The 18,777-nt window shown below is 30.8% G+C and overlaps 1 protein-coding gene across 24 annotated transcripts in view; it reads left to right on the top strand.

The window, feature by feature from the left end:
• The window catches only part of LOC127723643 (uncharacterized), a 41,892-nt gene extending 31,443 nt beyond the window's left edge, over positions 1-10,449 (top strand). For all 24 annotated transcript variants that reach the window (XM_052230354.1, XM_052230348.1, XM_052230346.1 and 21 more), the window contains 2 exons: positions 987-1,092; positions 1,868-10,449. In XM_052230354.1, coding sequence (XP_052086314.1) covers positions 987-1,092; positions 1,868-3,367 — 1,606 coding nt within the window. In that variant the 3' untranslated portion in view covers positions 3,368-10,449. The remainder of the gene's footprint in view (positions 1-986; positions 1,093-1,867) is intronic.
• Positions 10,450-18,777: the final 8,328 nt, after the last annotated feature.

Genomic DNA, 18,777 nt, shown 5'->3' with positions numbered 1-18,777 from the left:
TCGATGCGTTGAAGACCCATTGGTGGCCTTAGACTGTTGTCTACTCTTTGGTCGGATTGTTGTCTCTTTGACATCTTCCCCATTTCCATTCTCAATTTTATATATCTGTATTCAGTGTTATGAAGGAAAAAAGGCCCAAGATGTATAACATGTTCCCATCATGCACTGTACTGTGGATTTCATTTAATTTCATGGATAACAATTATTCGTGGATTGGTGAAAAATTGAATTCTCATGAATATTTTATTTCATGGTTTGCCAATGTCTGTCTTTCAACCTATAGAAAATCTGTACTATGATGAACATTTAAATTTGTGGTTAACTTATACTAACCAAATCCACTACAATTGGTACACAACAAATAATAGTGAATCCACTTTATACAAAGTTACCACAGATTACTTATAAATATCTAAGGAAAAATTAGATGTGGATAGTCCATGTTACTTTGTTGTAGGGTTTAAACAAATGATTAGTTCCTTTTTTGGAAGTTTTCTGACAAAAATTGGTTCACTTTGGGAAGCCAAAGATGGCTTTAGCATTTCTCTTGAAATCTATATTTTACTGACAGAACACTTTTTAGAGTAAAGTATTTAGCAAAACTAATCTGAGCATCAAATACTCAATTATTGTCTTTTATAAATTAGAATTTTTTTGTTATTGTTAAAGAATATTGTTGGATTTAAGTTTTAGAAGATTTGAGACACTGTAAATGTTAAATTTGAGATTTTATAGCCTCCAAACTGCTATTATGTAATGCTGCAGTTTTAACCATGGTTTTAAAATCAGTCACTGTATTTTAAAGTTTTAATAATTTTGGATATTTACAACTGGAAAAATACTTTTCATTGTAATAAGAGGTAGAATTTTAAATGTGTAAATTAAAGTTGTATAGAACTGAAACTTATAGTTGTCATAGCAACAGAAAATAAGATAAAAGAAGAAACTGAAATCTATTCTGGTCATCTCATCTTTACCATTTACAGCAAGGCCAAGATAAGTTCTGTTGATGAGGTCAAGGGGAGGTTACTCCAGTTATTGCTGAACCAATCACAGGGCTTGCTGATGAACTCTGGCTGTCCTATAGAAAAGGTAAGTACTTCTAAATCTACTTAAACAATAAATACTTGAGAAAATCAATTAGAATGCAATGGTGGTCTTTATGGGAGATATGATGATCATGAATGCCAACTCTGCCATGGTAAGGGAGATAATTACTTTTAAACAGACAAAAACAAGTAATCAAATGGAACTGTGATGAAATTATTAAAAATATTGTGGAGAATAAAAAATCGTTTAACTTGGAAATAAATTTGTACAAAAGTTTTTAACACGAAAAGGTATATAAATTGCATTTGTTAAATGTCCAGAGGCAGATATTTCATGCATATTATTGACACCATTTGATTGAAGCTGAACTGAAACTTATATATGTGTGTCATTGAAAAATAGATGAATAAACAAATTCTTTTATATAGTTACATATAGATCATGCATATGGTGATTGTCAAATGTGTTTTGGTGTTGTCTTTTTTTAATTTTTATTTATTACTTCCTATTTTATTGTGTTTTATCATCAATTTGGTATCTTTATTATATTTTGCGCTGACGAAGCCAGATCTTACCAGTTTATACATTTAGCAAAAATTTCATGAATAAAAGGAGTACATATATATATGTTCTTGTAGCTGTTTATGTCAATGAGACAGTTATCAAAGGACTGAAAAAAGGACACCTACAGGTCAACATACGACTTTTACTGACTTTTTATATAATATTTAGAATATGCACAGAATATTTAATTTTAAAGAACAGATTTTTCATGATTGTTTTATTTTGCTAAATTTGGTGTATTTCTTACTTTCAGTCTCTTCTTACCACATTTGCCAAAGGTGATGCTTACGCTAATTTATCACCAGAACTTCGACAAGCTTTTGACAAATGGTATGCAGAGCAGATTCGTAGCGTCAAGCCAGAGGAGAGTAGAAATACACATGAGACATCTCCAGAAAAACAGGCAGAGACCATTCAACATACAGAGTCTACATCTGTTTCATCTAGTATGCCATCGGCCATTACTTCTTCACCACACTATCACTGTAAGACAAGAATGAGAACTTCTTTTGACCCTGAGCATGAGATTCCTAGACTACAGAGATGGTTTCAGGACAATCAGCACCCAACACGAGAACAGATGATACATTACTTAGATGAGTTAAACTCACTCGATGCTAGAAAAGGCAGAAGACCTTTAGACCTGACCAATATTATTTATTGGTTTAAAAATGCAAGAGCCGCCCATAGGAGAGCTTCTAGACAATTTGATGGAGATGGATCATTTGATTTGGAGGATGGACAGGGAACTAGTCCTACTGGTGACCACAACTTACCTTACCTTCCAAATAAGAATGCAGTGTATATGCTCCCCTACCCTATCCATGGCCATTACCCTACAACTGAGGATTCTCGTCTCCCTTCAGAAAATGCCAAAGGTCAAAACATATCAAACGAAGATTCTCGGGAACCTTTTGATTTATCACAGTCTCGTACTTCTAGTCAAAGCAAATCTCCTGTGGAAGTAAAGAGAGAAGTTACCTCCCCTTTAAATAAAGAACAAGGGAGCGTTCAACTGAAACAGGAAGCAGACGACACTGAAAACAACAATAAGAGCAGTCCTGCAGTGAATGGTTGTAATAAATCTGATGATTCTAGTCCAAGAGAAACAAATAATTACGATGGCAATAGTAAAATGAACTCTGATTCAGAAGTTGATGATTCTGAGTTTGAAGATGATAAATCTAACGTTGGGTCAGATTCTAGTCATGAAGCTGCCAATCTGTCAATCAAAAATATGGAGAATCAGGGTTTCCTTAGCAACGGACTTGCACATTTGCCAAAAACATCAACAGGGCTTCATCAACCATTGCACATTCCCCATTTCCCACACCCATTAGCTATGCACTATTTTCCGATGAATACTCATTTTATGGCGCAGCAAGCTGCACGGTACAATCAACAACAACAACAACAGACGTCACAGATGTCAAGGTCAAACTCATCAAGCAATACTCATCGCAAGAGACGCACTCGTGTGTTTATAGACCCCATGTCAGAAATACCCATACTAGAAAAATGGTTTGCCGAGGACACTCATCCATCTTCGTACATGATAGATAAATATACAGATGAACTGAATCGTTCTGAATATAGACAGAAGTTTCCAAGATTGGAACCGAAAAATATTCAGTTGTGGTTTAAGAATCATCGTGCTAAAGTGAAACGAATGCGCTTGTCGCAGGATTACGATCAAGTTATGTTAGACTCCGATGACCAGAGTGACATTATCAAAAGAGAGATTCATTCATAATTTGTTGGTGATAATATTATGTGTTTTGTTATATATATATTATTGGACTATGTAGGACTCACGTTGTGTATTGCATCTTAGGTGCTAGTTTTAAAAATTATATTTGAAATTTACATGGTGTAAATGTTCAGGGAATTTTAACGCTTAACGAATAGTTTGTTTAATGGGTGTTTTTTTCTTTCTCTCCTACGCATTCTCGTCTTCTTTGTCTTTTGCAACAGCAATAAAAGAAAAAAAATTAATAGATTAAAGCAATAAATCATTTTTTTTTTTTTCAGATAACATAAATATTATATTTAAATAGTTCACCATTTTAGAATCTACAGGATTATTGATAATTTCATTATTTGTACCACAAAATAAAATAACTTTACCTCATTGGTTGAATTTTTGATAGTTTAGAAAGTTTTTAGCCAATCACATGGTTTTGGTGTATGCTTTTGAAAATATTACCCAGAATGCAATAAATTTGGAACTTGTGATTAAAGTGGTTTTTTGAGATAAAAATACATATTGATGTTTATTCCATTGTTTTAAGAGGTTTCTTTACATGACAATTTTTTATCTTTCTCCTGCTATATTTAGCACTCAATCATAAAACATGAACAGTAACAGATTACGCAAAATGATGTTTACTGAGCAATATATTTCGTTCTTTCATCAAATTTTTATACACAAATGCCATATTAAATCATGATTCTGAAATGAAGTCTCTTTTTGTTTAGGTTGTATTATTATGGTACAAAAAGGTATCGAGTACAAAAAGCAATAAATGAATTTTTATGTATATAAATATAAGGAGATGAGGGGTATGTCTGAAAATGTTTGTATTTTATTAGTTAGAAACACTGTCTCGAAAAAAATTGGCATAATATTCAAAATGTTGCCATGTAATAATTTAATATTAGCAATAATGATGAAATATTGTGTATTATTTATAATAATGGATCATGCAATCAATAATTTACTTACCAAAAATAGATTTTCAAACTTTTTTTCTGGTCAATTTATACTGTAGAACTTTCAGAGAACATTGTCAAATCAAATGCACTAAGTATCTAATTATATTTTTCTTCATATCTATAGCACTTATCTACCTTTTAACACTTTCTGTAAATGTTTGTCCCTGTATTCCCTGTTAAATCCCTATTGAGGAAAAGGTACAAATCTTTTTACATGCAAGGAAATTAGTTCTACAAATGAAATACTATATTAGCATTGTCATACTTTACATATGATACATTGAAAATATAAACATTAATTTTCAGTATTGAAGAAAATTGAGGGAAAAAAAATATATGTCGTCTAGAAAAATGCTCTAAAGGGAAATAACTCTAACGAACTTCAGAAATTATAAAATTCAACAACAGCTTGTGTTCAAGGTAGAACTAAATGACAATGTACATGGTATGTTAAGTTCTACTTTAAATGTTGAACATTCTATCAGATTATTATAGTTATTTGTCAAATTCATGTACATGGCATAAGTAGAAAAATCAGGATAGTTATTTTTTGGTGAAAGGAATCAGTCTTCTTTATACTAGATTTTTATTTTTTAACTCTCCAGTATCAATATAAATACTATGTATCAGTCAGTTTTGTGTGTGTATGTCTGCTCTGTTATCTGTTTGTTAAGTCTCTTCAGTTAAAAATCTGTTAATTATTTTTTTACATACATAAGCAAACTGACTATTAATGAATTATATTCATTCAAAACTATCTGGGTTACCTCCCTTTAAATAGAATATTTCTAATATTACTAAATATATATTGAATTTTAGTAGAGATCACAACTTTAAGGTACTCCATTGCTTAACATGGAATTGCTTGCTCATAAAGCATGTATTGACAAGATCATTGATAATGAGAAGTAATAATTGTAAATATCCCTTTAAATTACTATTGTCATGTGACACTATTGTCATGTGACAAATTCCTGGAAGACAACCATTCCCTAGTATTTAAACTGCTCAGATTGGCATGGCTTATTGTTTTAGACAAGGACTTTTGTCTGCATTGCATGATTTATATAACAAAGGTGTCTTGTCTTTTAAAGATTTGTGGAATTGGTAAATTGAAATTATTAAAACTACTAGTTTTGTTTTTGAAAAGAAAGAAATTAAGAATAATTCATCTAAAGTATATTTTCTTTTTACATAAAGATTCAAATTTTCACTGATCATATCAGCCATCTTGTTTTCATTATTTTGAACTCCTCCGACTCTTTCAATTTGATAATGTTGGGAGATTTAACTAGCAATGTCACACTCATTCACAGTTAGTGCATGTCACAGATTCTTCTGCTAACAAAAATAGACCTTAAGGATGAACTTAGGTGAAATTAAAAAAATCTAGAATTTAAAATTGATACTATAAGAAAAGAAAAATGGGTGTTATGGGGCAAAATATTTTACCCTGTATCGTAGGAAAAAAACCAAGGAGTCTGAACATCTGACAAAAATTCCTAAACCTGACCTAAGTACATCCTTAAACCCTAAGAAATGTGCAACTTCTGCAGTTGTGAGCTTTAAACAATGGTTGAAATATTGACGTTTATATATTTTCAAATTTGCATGAAATTTGTCATTATTGTAAAGCTAGGATTAAAAATTTTAACCAGACTCAACTGATTAAATTTACACTAGTTGAGGCAGTACATAACACTACAGGGAGATAACTCTGTTAAAATCAGCTGAACGTTTTAATCACGTTCTATTGTTAAGGAAATATTAAGCTTCTCAATGATCAAAATTAGTGTTTGTCAAACTGCTATATTAACCAATGAAATTTTCCGATAAAGTGTGTGGTTCAAGTTTTATGAAGTTTTTATATTTTTGTCAAAGGGTCAAAGTAAATATTTTGTCAAAATTTTATTAAAATTAAACAAGCCAAATTAATTTGAGTCAAGCTGTTTGGTACCACCTTAGGTGGTTACCAGATTAAAAATTTCAGTGTAACACAGTTTTAAAAACAGTCTTACTAATGTAAGTTCAGACATAAGTCATTCTCTATCCAATCAGATTTAGTGTTACATCACATGCTTAGAAATAAGGGAGATCAATCATTGCATCATTTAAACAAATTAATACCTCAGTGGTTTTTTTAGAGTGTATAAGAGTTAGGAGATGAAGCAATACATTACCCATTTGTCTTTCAAACTAAAAAAGTGAATACAAATCATTACATCATTATTTTTTAGGGGACACATGCTAGAAGTATGTTTTGTTGTAATCATAATAATTTACTGTGAAGAGTTATAACACTTTGTAATAAAATGTCCAAAGTTCCATTTATTTATGTTACAACTCTCCCCTATTTCTACTAGAAACAGGTACGTGTTTCTTGAAATTAGTTTTCATTAAGAAATAACTTTCGTTCTGTGTCTCTAAACCTTAGACTTGTGCTTTGCTATTTTTGTGTTCACTGTAAAAATCTAGTGCTCTAGTTTTAATTGTACATAAATTGCCAGTTATAAACACTAATTTATATCATTATCATTTGTATATTTCATTTATTGACCAGAAAATTGGTAATTAAAAAAATGCTTATGAAAATATGTTGTTAAAACTTGTCAGATATTATGTTATTTATAAAAATTAATTTTTATCTTGACTAACGATGTGAAATAGACGTGTGGATTTAAAATCCATCAAAATGCTGCATGAAAAAATAATAAATGCTTGATATATATTTATTTCGGTATGTAAAATTGCAACAGTTATTTTCTGTATGTACTTTTAAAATTCAAAATTAAAATATTTGAATTTAATTTAAATTATATTTTTTTGAAGTATTTTTTGCATTTATTGAAATGATAGTAATGGTTAACTCTGACAAACAAACATGTCATAACATTTTTCATTGGTTTTTATTTAAAGATTCGTAGAACTTACTAACTATCCATAGCATTTTCTGAGCATGCATGCCTGAAAGAATCTTATCTTCCCACAAGGGGATGAGGTGTTAAGCAATTCTGTCTTTATTCTTAAAAAAAAACTTCATGGTGTAAATCAAATCTATATACAGAAATTAACTGTTGTTTTGCTTCTATTATAAACAGCACTGATATTTATATGCATTTGAAAAAAATGTGTGAGTAGCAGAAAAAACTTTTTTCTTCTCAAAAATATTAATGAAAAAATGATGGAATATTTCTTTCTGATGTTTCTCAGTCTAATCCAAATCAGGCCTCTGCACTTTCCCTTATATTCATTCAGGTTTTTTTTGTAAAATATAGTTATGGAAAAGAAAGAAAAACACCAAATGAAAATAAGGAACAAGTCAAGAGAACTGATTTTGATATGTTAGAAGATAGCTACACATGAACATGATTTTATAGTCTGGAGATGATTAGAATCATTTTGATTATTTTGCAAAATAGGAATATATTGTGAATACCTACGCATATTATGCTATAAATATTGGTGTTGTTTATAAACCCTCTATACTTTCCAAATTGTATACATTCCTCTCATATATTGGTGTATACTGCTTACAAGATGAGTCCATACATTAAGGCCTACCCTTTAATCTTTCAAATGAAAAATAACTATTTGAGCGAATTTCAAATGAAATGAATGTCATATTTATAAAGTAAGTTGGAAGAAGTTTATAGTTTTATGAAGAATGTTTTAAAGTAAATTAGATATACTATGAGTATAATATGTAATTAGGTGGAAACCTTGATCGACTTAAACTGCTGAAGATCAGTGATTCTCTCCCAGCACTCTGGATTCCTCCACCAATAAAAACTGACCTCCACAAAATAACATAATAGTGCTGAAAGTGGTGTTAAACACCAATCAATCAATCATGATTGATTTAAGCAACCAAATTGAGCTATCTGTAAGCAGTATACACTTACGATATTTTTAGTTATTAGTCATAGATGTAGGTGCTAACGGTATACATTATTTTTATTTTAACTGTTGTATTACATTTAGGAGACATTTGCAATAATTTATTGTTGTTTTAATACTCTTTACAGCAATTTTTAGAGTTGTTTTGACTTGTTGACGAATTTTAAACTCGCAATAATAATTTTATGGCAATTATTTAGTTTTAGAAAAGTGTTATAATTTGAATGCATTTTAATTTCATTTTAATGGTAACTAATATCTGCATTATCAATTTTCATTTTAAATTTTATGATTTATTAATGAGATTTGCAATTCTTGTTTCTTTTTTCCTGTCATACAAAGACAAGTGGGATTAGTTTGAATTATCTCCCTTTTGGTTTTCTAAAAAGAAGATGGCTTAATTTATTTGCTTACTAATGTGCAGAGGGATATATATCACACTTCCTTTATTCATGAATTAAAAACTGTTTTATTTAAGCATCATTAGAAATTTAGTGTCTTCTAGTCAGAAGATCACTCAAAAGGGGAGATAATCCACTCATAGCTTTTTTTTGTCTTTCTAATATACAGGGTACTTGTTAATTTTAAATGTGATTATAAACAAATGCTTAATTGTATGGGGGTTATTACTTGTTAGGTTAGTTATTGGCACTGTTTTGAATAGAGATTGTCTGATCTATTAATACATGTAAAATGAAATGAATTTGTTCAGAAATGTAGTTATGAAATTAAGTATGTAAGAAATGTAGTAATGAAATGAAGCTTCTTAATACCTATACATTTTATGTCAAAAGTATGCAAAGTCAAATATATAAAGCAATAAGATATTTATATTTCAACAACTTTTTGTTTGAAGAATGATTAGAATAGATTTGAAGGTAGTTTTTGCAGCATTTATTAATTTTTTTAAAACAATAAAATGCTTTATATTTTATTGTTTTGTTTACAAACACTTGATGGTATTTTGACTTACGTGAATGTAGACTGCTTCATAATTCAAACTGGTGTTTGATTTTCATGAACACATGTTTTTTTTTTATCACATTCATTTAAAAAAATAGATAAGAAATAAAATTTTCTAAGCATTTATATTGAATTTATTCAATCGAAAAAAATTAAGTGCCATGTGAATAGTTCTAATAACACAAGTTGTTGTCTTTGATCATCATTTTCCTAATGTTTAATATTTCAATATTACTATCAAGTTCAACTTGACCATAGTAATAATACACCAATTTTAAGTCTGTGTAATTACTGGTTCTCACCTGTATTTTGCACCAGTTGACCAATTGGCATTTGGAAATCTTTTGATCTTTGTGTTAATTGTTTATTTCACACATACATACTGAAATAGTTTTGAAAAAGGACAAAAATCAACACAAGCAGGCAAGAACCAGGTTCTAATATTATTATTAGGAATTTCTGTCTCCTTATATGATTTATTTACATTAAATTAAACCCCGACAAAATTAATTTAAATATGATGCAGACATTTATTTTGTAATAATTATAAAATATTTTAATTGTGCAAAATGTTTTAACTGTGTTTGTTTGAAATCATAAAAATTGAAATTATACTCAGCAGTGTTTTAATCTGTAAAACTAATAAATTCATTCACAAATTATTAGTTTTTATATATATAGCAAGCCTTTAAGAATTTATATTTACAAATTCAAATTTTGATTTTAGCTGTATAAAATAATTTTAGAGATACAGATAATAATGTTTTCATACTTACAATATGTATACATGATGCTCAGATTGTTTGAAAAGTCAAGTGGAATTGAACAATAGATAAAGTTTAAACTATGAGAATAATATGCTTTGTATTTTAAAGGGAGATAATATTATTATTACTTCCCTTGACAACTTCTACATCATAACTGTACTCTGTATTGATGATATTTGTACTCGTAGATAACATTTTTTATTTAGGAAAATTTCTTTTAAACAGTCTCTATAGTTCAAGCCTCTAACTTGTAGAATTTTAAGTTTACTCCCAATATTGAATTTTAGTTATCTTTTTGTTAATATACAAAGATTCTGATTCGTTGCCTCTGTATAATTACTACATCTGTATGCTACAGACATACCGATTTGTATTAAAGCTGTGTAAAACTATTGTTACATGTTGATGATATATTAAGTGTCATAGATTATTGTTGGACATGCCAAAAAATATTGTACATGTCAAAATATGCAATAAAATAGTGAAAAATTAACTATCTTGATTTGCCCTGAGATTGTCTACTTGTTGGTTCTGTTCCTGTATTGTACAATGAGACCGACAAGCAAACTAACATACTGTTTGTTAGATTCCATTGCTTTCTATAGTTATTACCACACAATTGTGAAAGTCTTCAATGTATGTATATGTACAGGTGATTGCATGGTTGTCATTTGAAGCCCCCCACTCCAATTGCTGCTATTGACCGTTTTGAAATTGCAATAAATTGCAAGCTTTTGCTCAATATTGAAGTTTTCTCATTCACTTTAAGATGAAAAACAGCAATAAAAGCAATTTTATGCCCCCGCGGTAGCAGAGGGGGCATTAAGTTTTACCCTTGTCCGTCTGTACGTACGTACGTTCCAAAATTGGTTTCCGTTCTCTAACTTTAGTTTGCCTCAACCAAATGTTATGAAATTTATACACAATGCTTATTACCACAAAACACAGATCAAGTTTGAATTTTGGTGGCGTCGTTTTTGCCGTTCTAGAGTTATGCCCCTTTACAAATGAAAAAAATGCTAAATTTTTGGTTTTCGTTCTCAATCTTGAGTTTGCCTCAACCAAATGTTATGAAACTTATACACAATGCTTATTACCACAAAACACAGATCAAGTTTGAATTTTGGTGGCGTAACGTTTACCGTTCTAGAGTTATGCCTCTTTACTGTGATTAGGTCAGTTTATGAGGAACCATTAGTGGTAGGTCAATGGTATTTGGTATACAGTTGTATTAGCATTGGCACATCTAATTTCCATGTAGATTATTTGGCCCTGCCCCCTCAGTCATGGTCTATTGACTTTGAAACTTTTGCTTATTTTACATGTATTAGTTTGTGATTAGGTCAGTTTATGAGGAACCATTAGTGGTAGGTCAATAATATTTGGTATGCATTTGTATAACCATTGGCATATCTCATTTCCATGGAGATTATTTGGCTCAGCCCCCTTAGTCATGGTCTATTGACTTTGAAAATTTTGCTTAGTTAACATGTATTAATTTGTGATTAGGTCAGTTCAAGGGGAACCATTAGTGGTAGGCCAATGTTAATTGGTATTCAGTTGTATAAGCATTAGCACATCTCATTTCAATGGAGAATATTTGGCCCCATCCCCTCAGTCATGGCCTATTGACTTTGAAACTTTTGCTTAGTTTACATGTATTAGTTTGTGATAAGATCAGTTTAAGATGAACTGCTAATGTTAAGTCAATGATATTTGGTATGCAAATTTATTGGCATTTGTTAGTATTGTTTCCATGGAGATTATGTAGCTCCACCCCTCTTCATGGTTCATTGACTTTGAAACTTTTACATAGTTTACAAGTTAATGTTTGTGTTTAGGTTTGTTTAAAGGGAACAACTTGTATTAAGTCAATGATATTTGGTATGCAGTTGTATTAGCATTGGCGTATCTCATTTACATGGAGATGGTTTAGCCATGTACCTCAGTCATGGTTCATTGACTTTGAATATTAGCCTTACTTGTTAAGTATTGCCATTTTAATTTCAACATTTGCATAATCAAAATTACAAAAATGCGAGACATATCTCTGTGATAACAGTTTATTTTCTTTTGCTTTTGGGTTTATTTAAGTGTGTGTATTAAAACAACATATCCAATTTAGCTGTCACAAAGTCTAATGATAATGAGCTCAAAGGCATACCTTTCTCAGACTATTTTATAATATCTTTAACTTCATCTGTTGTATGTGTACTGATTGATTTTTGTCGAAAAAGCAAGACATAGCGATCCTACATTCCGTCGTCGTCGTCCACAAATATTCACTCTGTGGTTAAAGTTTTTGAAATTTTAATAACTTTCTTAAACTATCCTGGATTTCTACCAAACTTGGACAGAAGCTTGTTTATGATCATAAGATAGTATCCAAAAGTAAATTTTGTAAAAAAAAAATTCCATTTTTTCTGTATTTTACTTATAAATGGACTTAGTTTTTTCTGCCAGTTAACATTACATTCACTCTGTGGTTAAAGTTTTTAAAATTTTAACAACTTTCTTAAACTATCTTGGATTTGTACAAAACTTGGACAGAAGCTTGTTTATGATTAAAAGCTAGTATCTAGAAGGAAATTTTGTTAAAATTTTGTTCCATTTTTTCCGTATTTTACTTATAAATGGACTTAGTTTTTCTTACAGTTAACATTACATACAGTCTGCAGTTTAAGTTTTTAAAACATTTATTAAATTCATAAACTATCCTGGATTTTTACCAAACTTAGACAGAAGCTACTTACAATCAAAAGATAGTATAGAGAGGAATATTTTTATTAATTTTTTTCCTCATTTTTGTTGAGCCTGCGATTAACAGCATAAGTAGGCGAGACACTGGGTTCCGCGGAACCCTTACGAATATTTATACATCAGTTGTATAATGTTATGACATTGTCCTGTCGTTGTCTGAAGACATTTGGTTTCCAGACAATAACTTAAGTATAATTGTATGGATCTCTATGAAATTGTACCACAATGTTCCGTACCACAAAAGGAAGGTTGGTTGATTTTAGGGGTTATTGTCCTAACTGTTAAGGAGTTAGGCCAAATAAAGTATGAAGTTGTAGCATATGAAGGTCTCAAAAACAATTCAGCTAATGTAAACTATTCCAGGGATAGCAAATCTTTAGCATTTGGAAAATAAAAAGGTTTTTTAAATAGTTAATTTATAATTATGACCAGCTCATCTGAAGCGGATTTAAGCAACTATAGATAACTGTACAGCATTCAACAATGAGCAAAATCCATACCATATAATCAGCTATACCACTACTACAATGTAGGTGTTTAACGACCTGGCTACTCATGAGGGTCTACCACGGTCCTTAATCAGTTATAAAAGGTCCAGACATCACAAAAAGAAAAAAAAGGGTGTTTTATGACAAAACAATCAATGAAAACAAATAAAACCGACATCAACCAAAGACAACCACTGTATTAAAGGCTACTGACTTGGAACAGGCACGTACAGAATGTGGAGGGGTTTAACATGTTTATGAGCGCTCAACACTTCCCCCAAACCTGGGAAAATGGTGTAACAGCACAACATAAGAACAAACCGTAAAAATTAGTTTGAAACGGCTTGACTCTATCATCAGATTGAGATTGGCATGAAACAAAAAAAAACAACTAACATACCAGATAATGACAAGACACAAAATACTCAATACTGAATGCTAGATCAAAGCCAATAACAACCAATAAATAAATCTTGTTCTCCCAGACTAAATAAAATGCTCCGCTGATCGCATCTTCATACAACTGCAAGGTTGGACCCTCAACAGTTGGGGGCAAGTATGGACATTACATTTAAGCTTGATACAGCTCTGAATTTGGATTGTGATTAAATATTTGACACAGCATAGGTTTCTAACACAAAAAAATGTGGTAAAAGAACTGAAAAATTTGAAATTTGACAATTACCTATTATGGTCCAATATCCAAAATCTAAATACACGGTTAGATTCAGCATATTCAAGTACACCAAAAATTTAATTTATTTATTTATTAATTCACAATATTAGCTTAGTTTTTAAAGGGGTTTGCTCCACCAAAACAAAATATATACATAGCCTTCTAAAAATTAATTAATACAGAATAACAAACAAACCTACCACGAAATTCTTAAAAAATGAAAAAAACAATTTCCTAAATATAATTCATCATTAATACAATGTCTTTAAAAAATCTATAAAACTTACCCTGAATTATTTTTCAAAATATCTAATAATGAACAGTAAATTTCAAAATATTTGACATAGCATAGGTCATAAAGGGGTCCTAAACAACTAGGATTTTCTGGTTTTGGGACAATACCCTGAGTATAAGTCTATGGATCTCTATGAAATTGTACCACAAGGTTCCATCCCAAAAAAAGAAATGTTGGGATTGATTTTAGGGGTTATGGCACTAACCGTTAAGGAAAAATTGGGGTAAAAAAACATTACTTTCTAATAGTTTGTATAAATTGCTTATTTCTTGACCAATTTCAATGGGGTTAAATTCAAAGTCTTGAATTCTTGGGGCTCTTTAATATGCTGAATCTAACCATGTATTTAGATTTTGGATTTTGACCCTGTTTTGAAATTGGTCCACATTGAGGTCCAAAGGGTTTAAATTAAACTTTGTTTGATTTCGTCAAAAAATGAATCATCTGGGTTCTTTGATATGCCAAATCTAACCGTGTATTTAGATTTTTAATGTTGGGGCCCCTTTTGAAATTGTTCTACATGTCCAAAATTAAAATTTGTTTGATTTCATCCATAATTGAATTCTTGGGGTTCTTTGATATGCTGAATCTAACAATGTATTTAGATTTTGGAAATTGGACCATAATAGGTACTTATCCAATTTCTTATTTTCAAGTTCTTAGACCACATTCATTCTGTGTCAAAACCTATGCTGTGTCAAATATTTTATCACAATCCAAATTCAGAGCTGTATCAAGCTTGAATGTTTTGTCCATACTTGACCAAACTGTTCAGGGTTTGACCTCTAAGGTCCTATCAAGCAGATTCAGATTCAGATTCAATATTTTATTATAGTCTCACTACTTGCAATACATAAATATACAGTACATACAGAGTATACCGAGTATATACACAATATAAAACAGACAATTTACAAATATAAAATACAAGTACCATTAATAAGCATTAGCTCTTTGTTTGAAAATTTGAGAAACTTTACAGATCATGCGTTTTCATTCTTTGTAAACATATTAATTTAAAGAAAAACATTGAAATACATTTTACGCACGTCTATGCAAGGTAACAAAGATAATAGCATTTTTTTTTGTCTCATTCAGCTATTATCAGTCCAATAAAAGCAGTGAGTTAATGAAGTCAAAATATGACCGATATGCCTTTTTTTGTACATAAAAGCCAATCTGATCATTTTAAAGCCGGATTCGTCTACCTAACAAAATCATGTTAGGCACTATAACGAATATAAAAGTTTTCAGACTGTTACCATGTCCCTCCGTGGTTGGACTATTATTAAGCTTACAAAAGTATTTTAAATGTTATGCAAAACATGATTATTTATAAAAAGCAAAGTAACAAAAATACCGAACTCAAAGGAAAATTCAAAACGGAAAGTCCCTTATCAAATGGCAAAATTTAAAGCTCAAAAACATCAACCGTTGTCATATTCCTGACTTTGTACTGGGATTTCCTTCTGTAGAAAATGGTGGATTAAACCTGGATTTATAGCTAGCTTAACCTCTCACTTGTATGTATATAAATATAAATTATATCGTTACTGAATTAATTCCACCTATCCAGCTTCATTATATATGATAAGGACAAGAGAAATGTAAATAAAATATATGATAAGTTTTTTTTTAATTCCGTAATTAATGCATCATATTCTTGTCAAAACTATTTGTCTCTCTATGAAAAAAAATAACAAAGATAGCAATCGATGAAATTTCAAAGGGTATGTATTTTTCATAATCAAAATATATAAAAAGAGATGGCTCAGCTGCTCCCTACCACACAAGGATTGAATCTCTCCCGCCCCCGAGATCTGGGTACACGTCAATCAGACAACAAATCAACGTCAGAAATAACCAAAAGATCTAGAGGGCAGATTACAGTCTTTAAGAATAGACTGGTGTCTATTTACTCTGTCAAGCTCAGATCGTACCCGAGTCTATAATGAATTAAACAGAATCAAGGACGTATAACTAATATACGTACTTGGGTCAGCACAGAAGAAATTTTAAGCGTTGTGCAAGAAAAGCGTCTGGAAATGAACTGTCAAATTTTCACACAAAAAGCGTTAAATGCAATGTTTTTTTCTCAAACTTTTATTGTTAGTTATACGTCCTTGGCTGACCCTAGAAAAAATTTTAAAAACGAATGGACAAAAAAGAAAAAAATCATACAAATTTTTATATGTTTTATGTCATGATTTGTTAAAGTTTTCGCTTGTTTCTTTACAGTTTACCTGGAATTACTTCCCCTGATACATGGAATGATCACACAGTAAGATGTGCAGTGTTATCATTGTTGAAAGAGATGGGACAAACAGCATTGGCAAAACTTTGCCCATTAACACAGGTAAAACATTAGACATTTCAATACATTTCAATACAAACCATATGTAATAAATAAGAAAATGCTTACACCTATAGCACATCTGATCAAGCAAGGTTTTTAGTTATTGTTTGAATTGCTCAATCACCAGCGTTGTGAACCATTGCTTGTCTTGTTCCTTTTAATTTTGTCTATAGCACCAGCGTTCGTTTTTAAAACCCCTGTTCTTTTGTTCTTTTTATTGAATGTGCGTCTGATTTCACCGGCCTTTTGAACCTTCTATTCTTTATATCTAAAGAAATAAAATTGATAAAACGTTAACATCGATACTCGTTAAAATTTTGACGTCTAGTTCAAACTCTGATGAACACCTAGGTTTTTTTTACTACAGTAACTCTTTGATAGTTATACCACTGCGACGAAGTTCTGGGGGTATTTAAGTATCACCAGTTTGTCGGTCTGTTGGATGAACAACTAGTTTTTTTTACTATTCTTTGGATAGTTATACCACTGCGACGAAGTTCGGTGGTTATTTAAGTATCACCAGTTTGTCTGTCTGTGGAAGAAGTGTCTTGTTTAGAACTTTTGACTGTCTTGAAGGATATCACTGATACTTGGTATTAATGTTGCCCACTACCAGTTTTTGTGTCGCATGTAAGGTTGGAATGGGTCACAAACACAACTGTCATTAAGCTTTAAAATAGTTAAATTAGACGTATAGTGATTGCTTTTATAGAAATGTCCGGTCATTTCCTGATCAAACTAAACAAAAACGATTGAGAAATTATACTGTTAGTATGTCATAAGATTTTCATGAAGACTTTTCATTACGCTTTTAAAAGAGTAATGATAATGAAATTTGATCGCTAAAACTCGCACAGTTACGCTCTGTTATTCTCTGAAAAATTAAAATAATAGAGGGGCCAAAAATATGCTTACATCAGAATTATAAGAATATCGCAATTTTTTTTTTAATTGTTTTTTTTTTTGTGGTTGCCATTTATAGAACTTAATTTGATTAGCTGTGACTCTGGCCGATTAAAAGCATATCCTTTTTATATTTTTGTTGTTGTTGCCGTTTGTTGAATTTGATAATGATAGCAGATCTTTGGCAGCCTCTGTTTTATTCACAATATTTTCAGACACGGGCCAATTTATAGCTTAACCTTTTAGTCTGCCACTTAAAAAATGCCTACTCGGTTTTCAGACCACCATATTGAATATCATTTTAACATTTTATTTTCAGTCCGCAATATCAAATATTGCTAACTGGAAGTATAATAACAAGCTAAGTGACGAGAAATGTGCAGAATTTGGAAAATGGTACACACAATATATGTCAAATACCACAGGTAAATTTAGTATTTACACGGCGTTTAAAAATACAATTGAAAGTTCTTTATTTGAATACAAATTTCTAGTGGTTGTACTGTTCCCTGATTGATTCAAAATATGATTGAACCAGTTTCAATTGATACACATATGTTCATTCAACCCCGATTTCATGTTTTTCGATTGAACAAAGAGTTCACAAAACGTTCAGAGTTCCTATTGAAATTAATTGGAAACTTAACTATGGAAAAATGGATTTCTTCGCCATAAGACTCCTACGAATACGAATACTTTATTAAACCAATTATCGGCCCATAAAGGGCATGTTACATATAATGATTACAAATAGACATATGTAAAAAAAAAAACAACAACAAAAAAACAAACGTGAAATCGTAGCAAGATTCAAGATATCAAGATTGAAGATTTTCAAGATGAATTTTAAAATATTCTGTATGAAAGGCAGATATTGTCTCTAAATACTTCAGTCAATCTATGCAGAAAATGCTTCAACGTCAATTAAATTGAAACAGAAACTACTAGAGTGTTTTTGTGACCAGGGTGTGGTCATATTTGTTATACTAAAATATAAAAATAAGAAGATGTGATATGATGCCAATGAGCCACCTCTCCACCACAGATCAAATGACGTAGAAGTTTTCAACTTTAGGTCACCGTACGACCTTAGACAATGAGAAAAACTCATACCGAATAGTTAGCCATAAAAGGCCCCGAAATGCCAAATGTTAATCAATTCAAACGAGAAAACTAACGGCCGGATTTCTGTACAAAACAATGAACGAAAAACAAATGTGATATATTGCAAGAAACGATAACCACTGAATTACAGGCTCCCGACTGTGGACAGTTCATACAGAATAATTGCAGGGTCAAGCATACGCCCTCTTTTAATCTGGGAAAGTGTTGTAACAGCGCTA

This window comes from Mytilus californianus, unplaced genomic scaffold (assembly GCF_021869535.1).
Source record: "Mytilus californianus isolate M0D057914Y unplaced genomic scaffold, xbMytCali1.0.p SCAF_13, whole genome shotgun sequence".
Classification (NCBI taxonomy): domain Eukaryota; kingdom Metazoa; phylum Mollusca; class Bivalvia; order Mytilida; family Mytilidae; genus Mytilus; species Mytilus californianus.
Note: the sequence above shows the minus strand (reverse complement) of the source record. Positions and strands in the feature narration are given on the sequence as shown.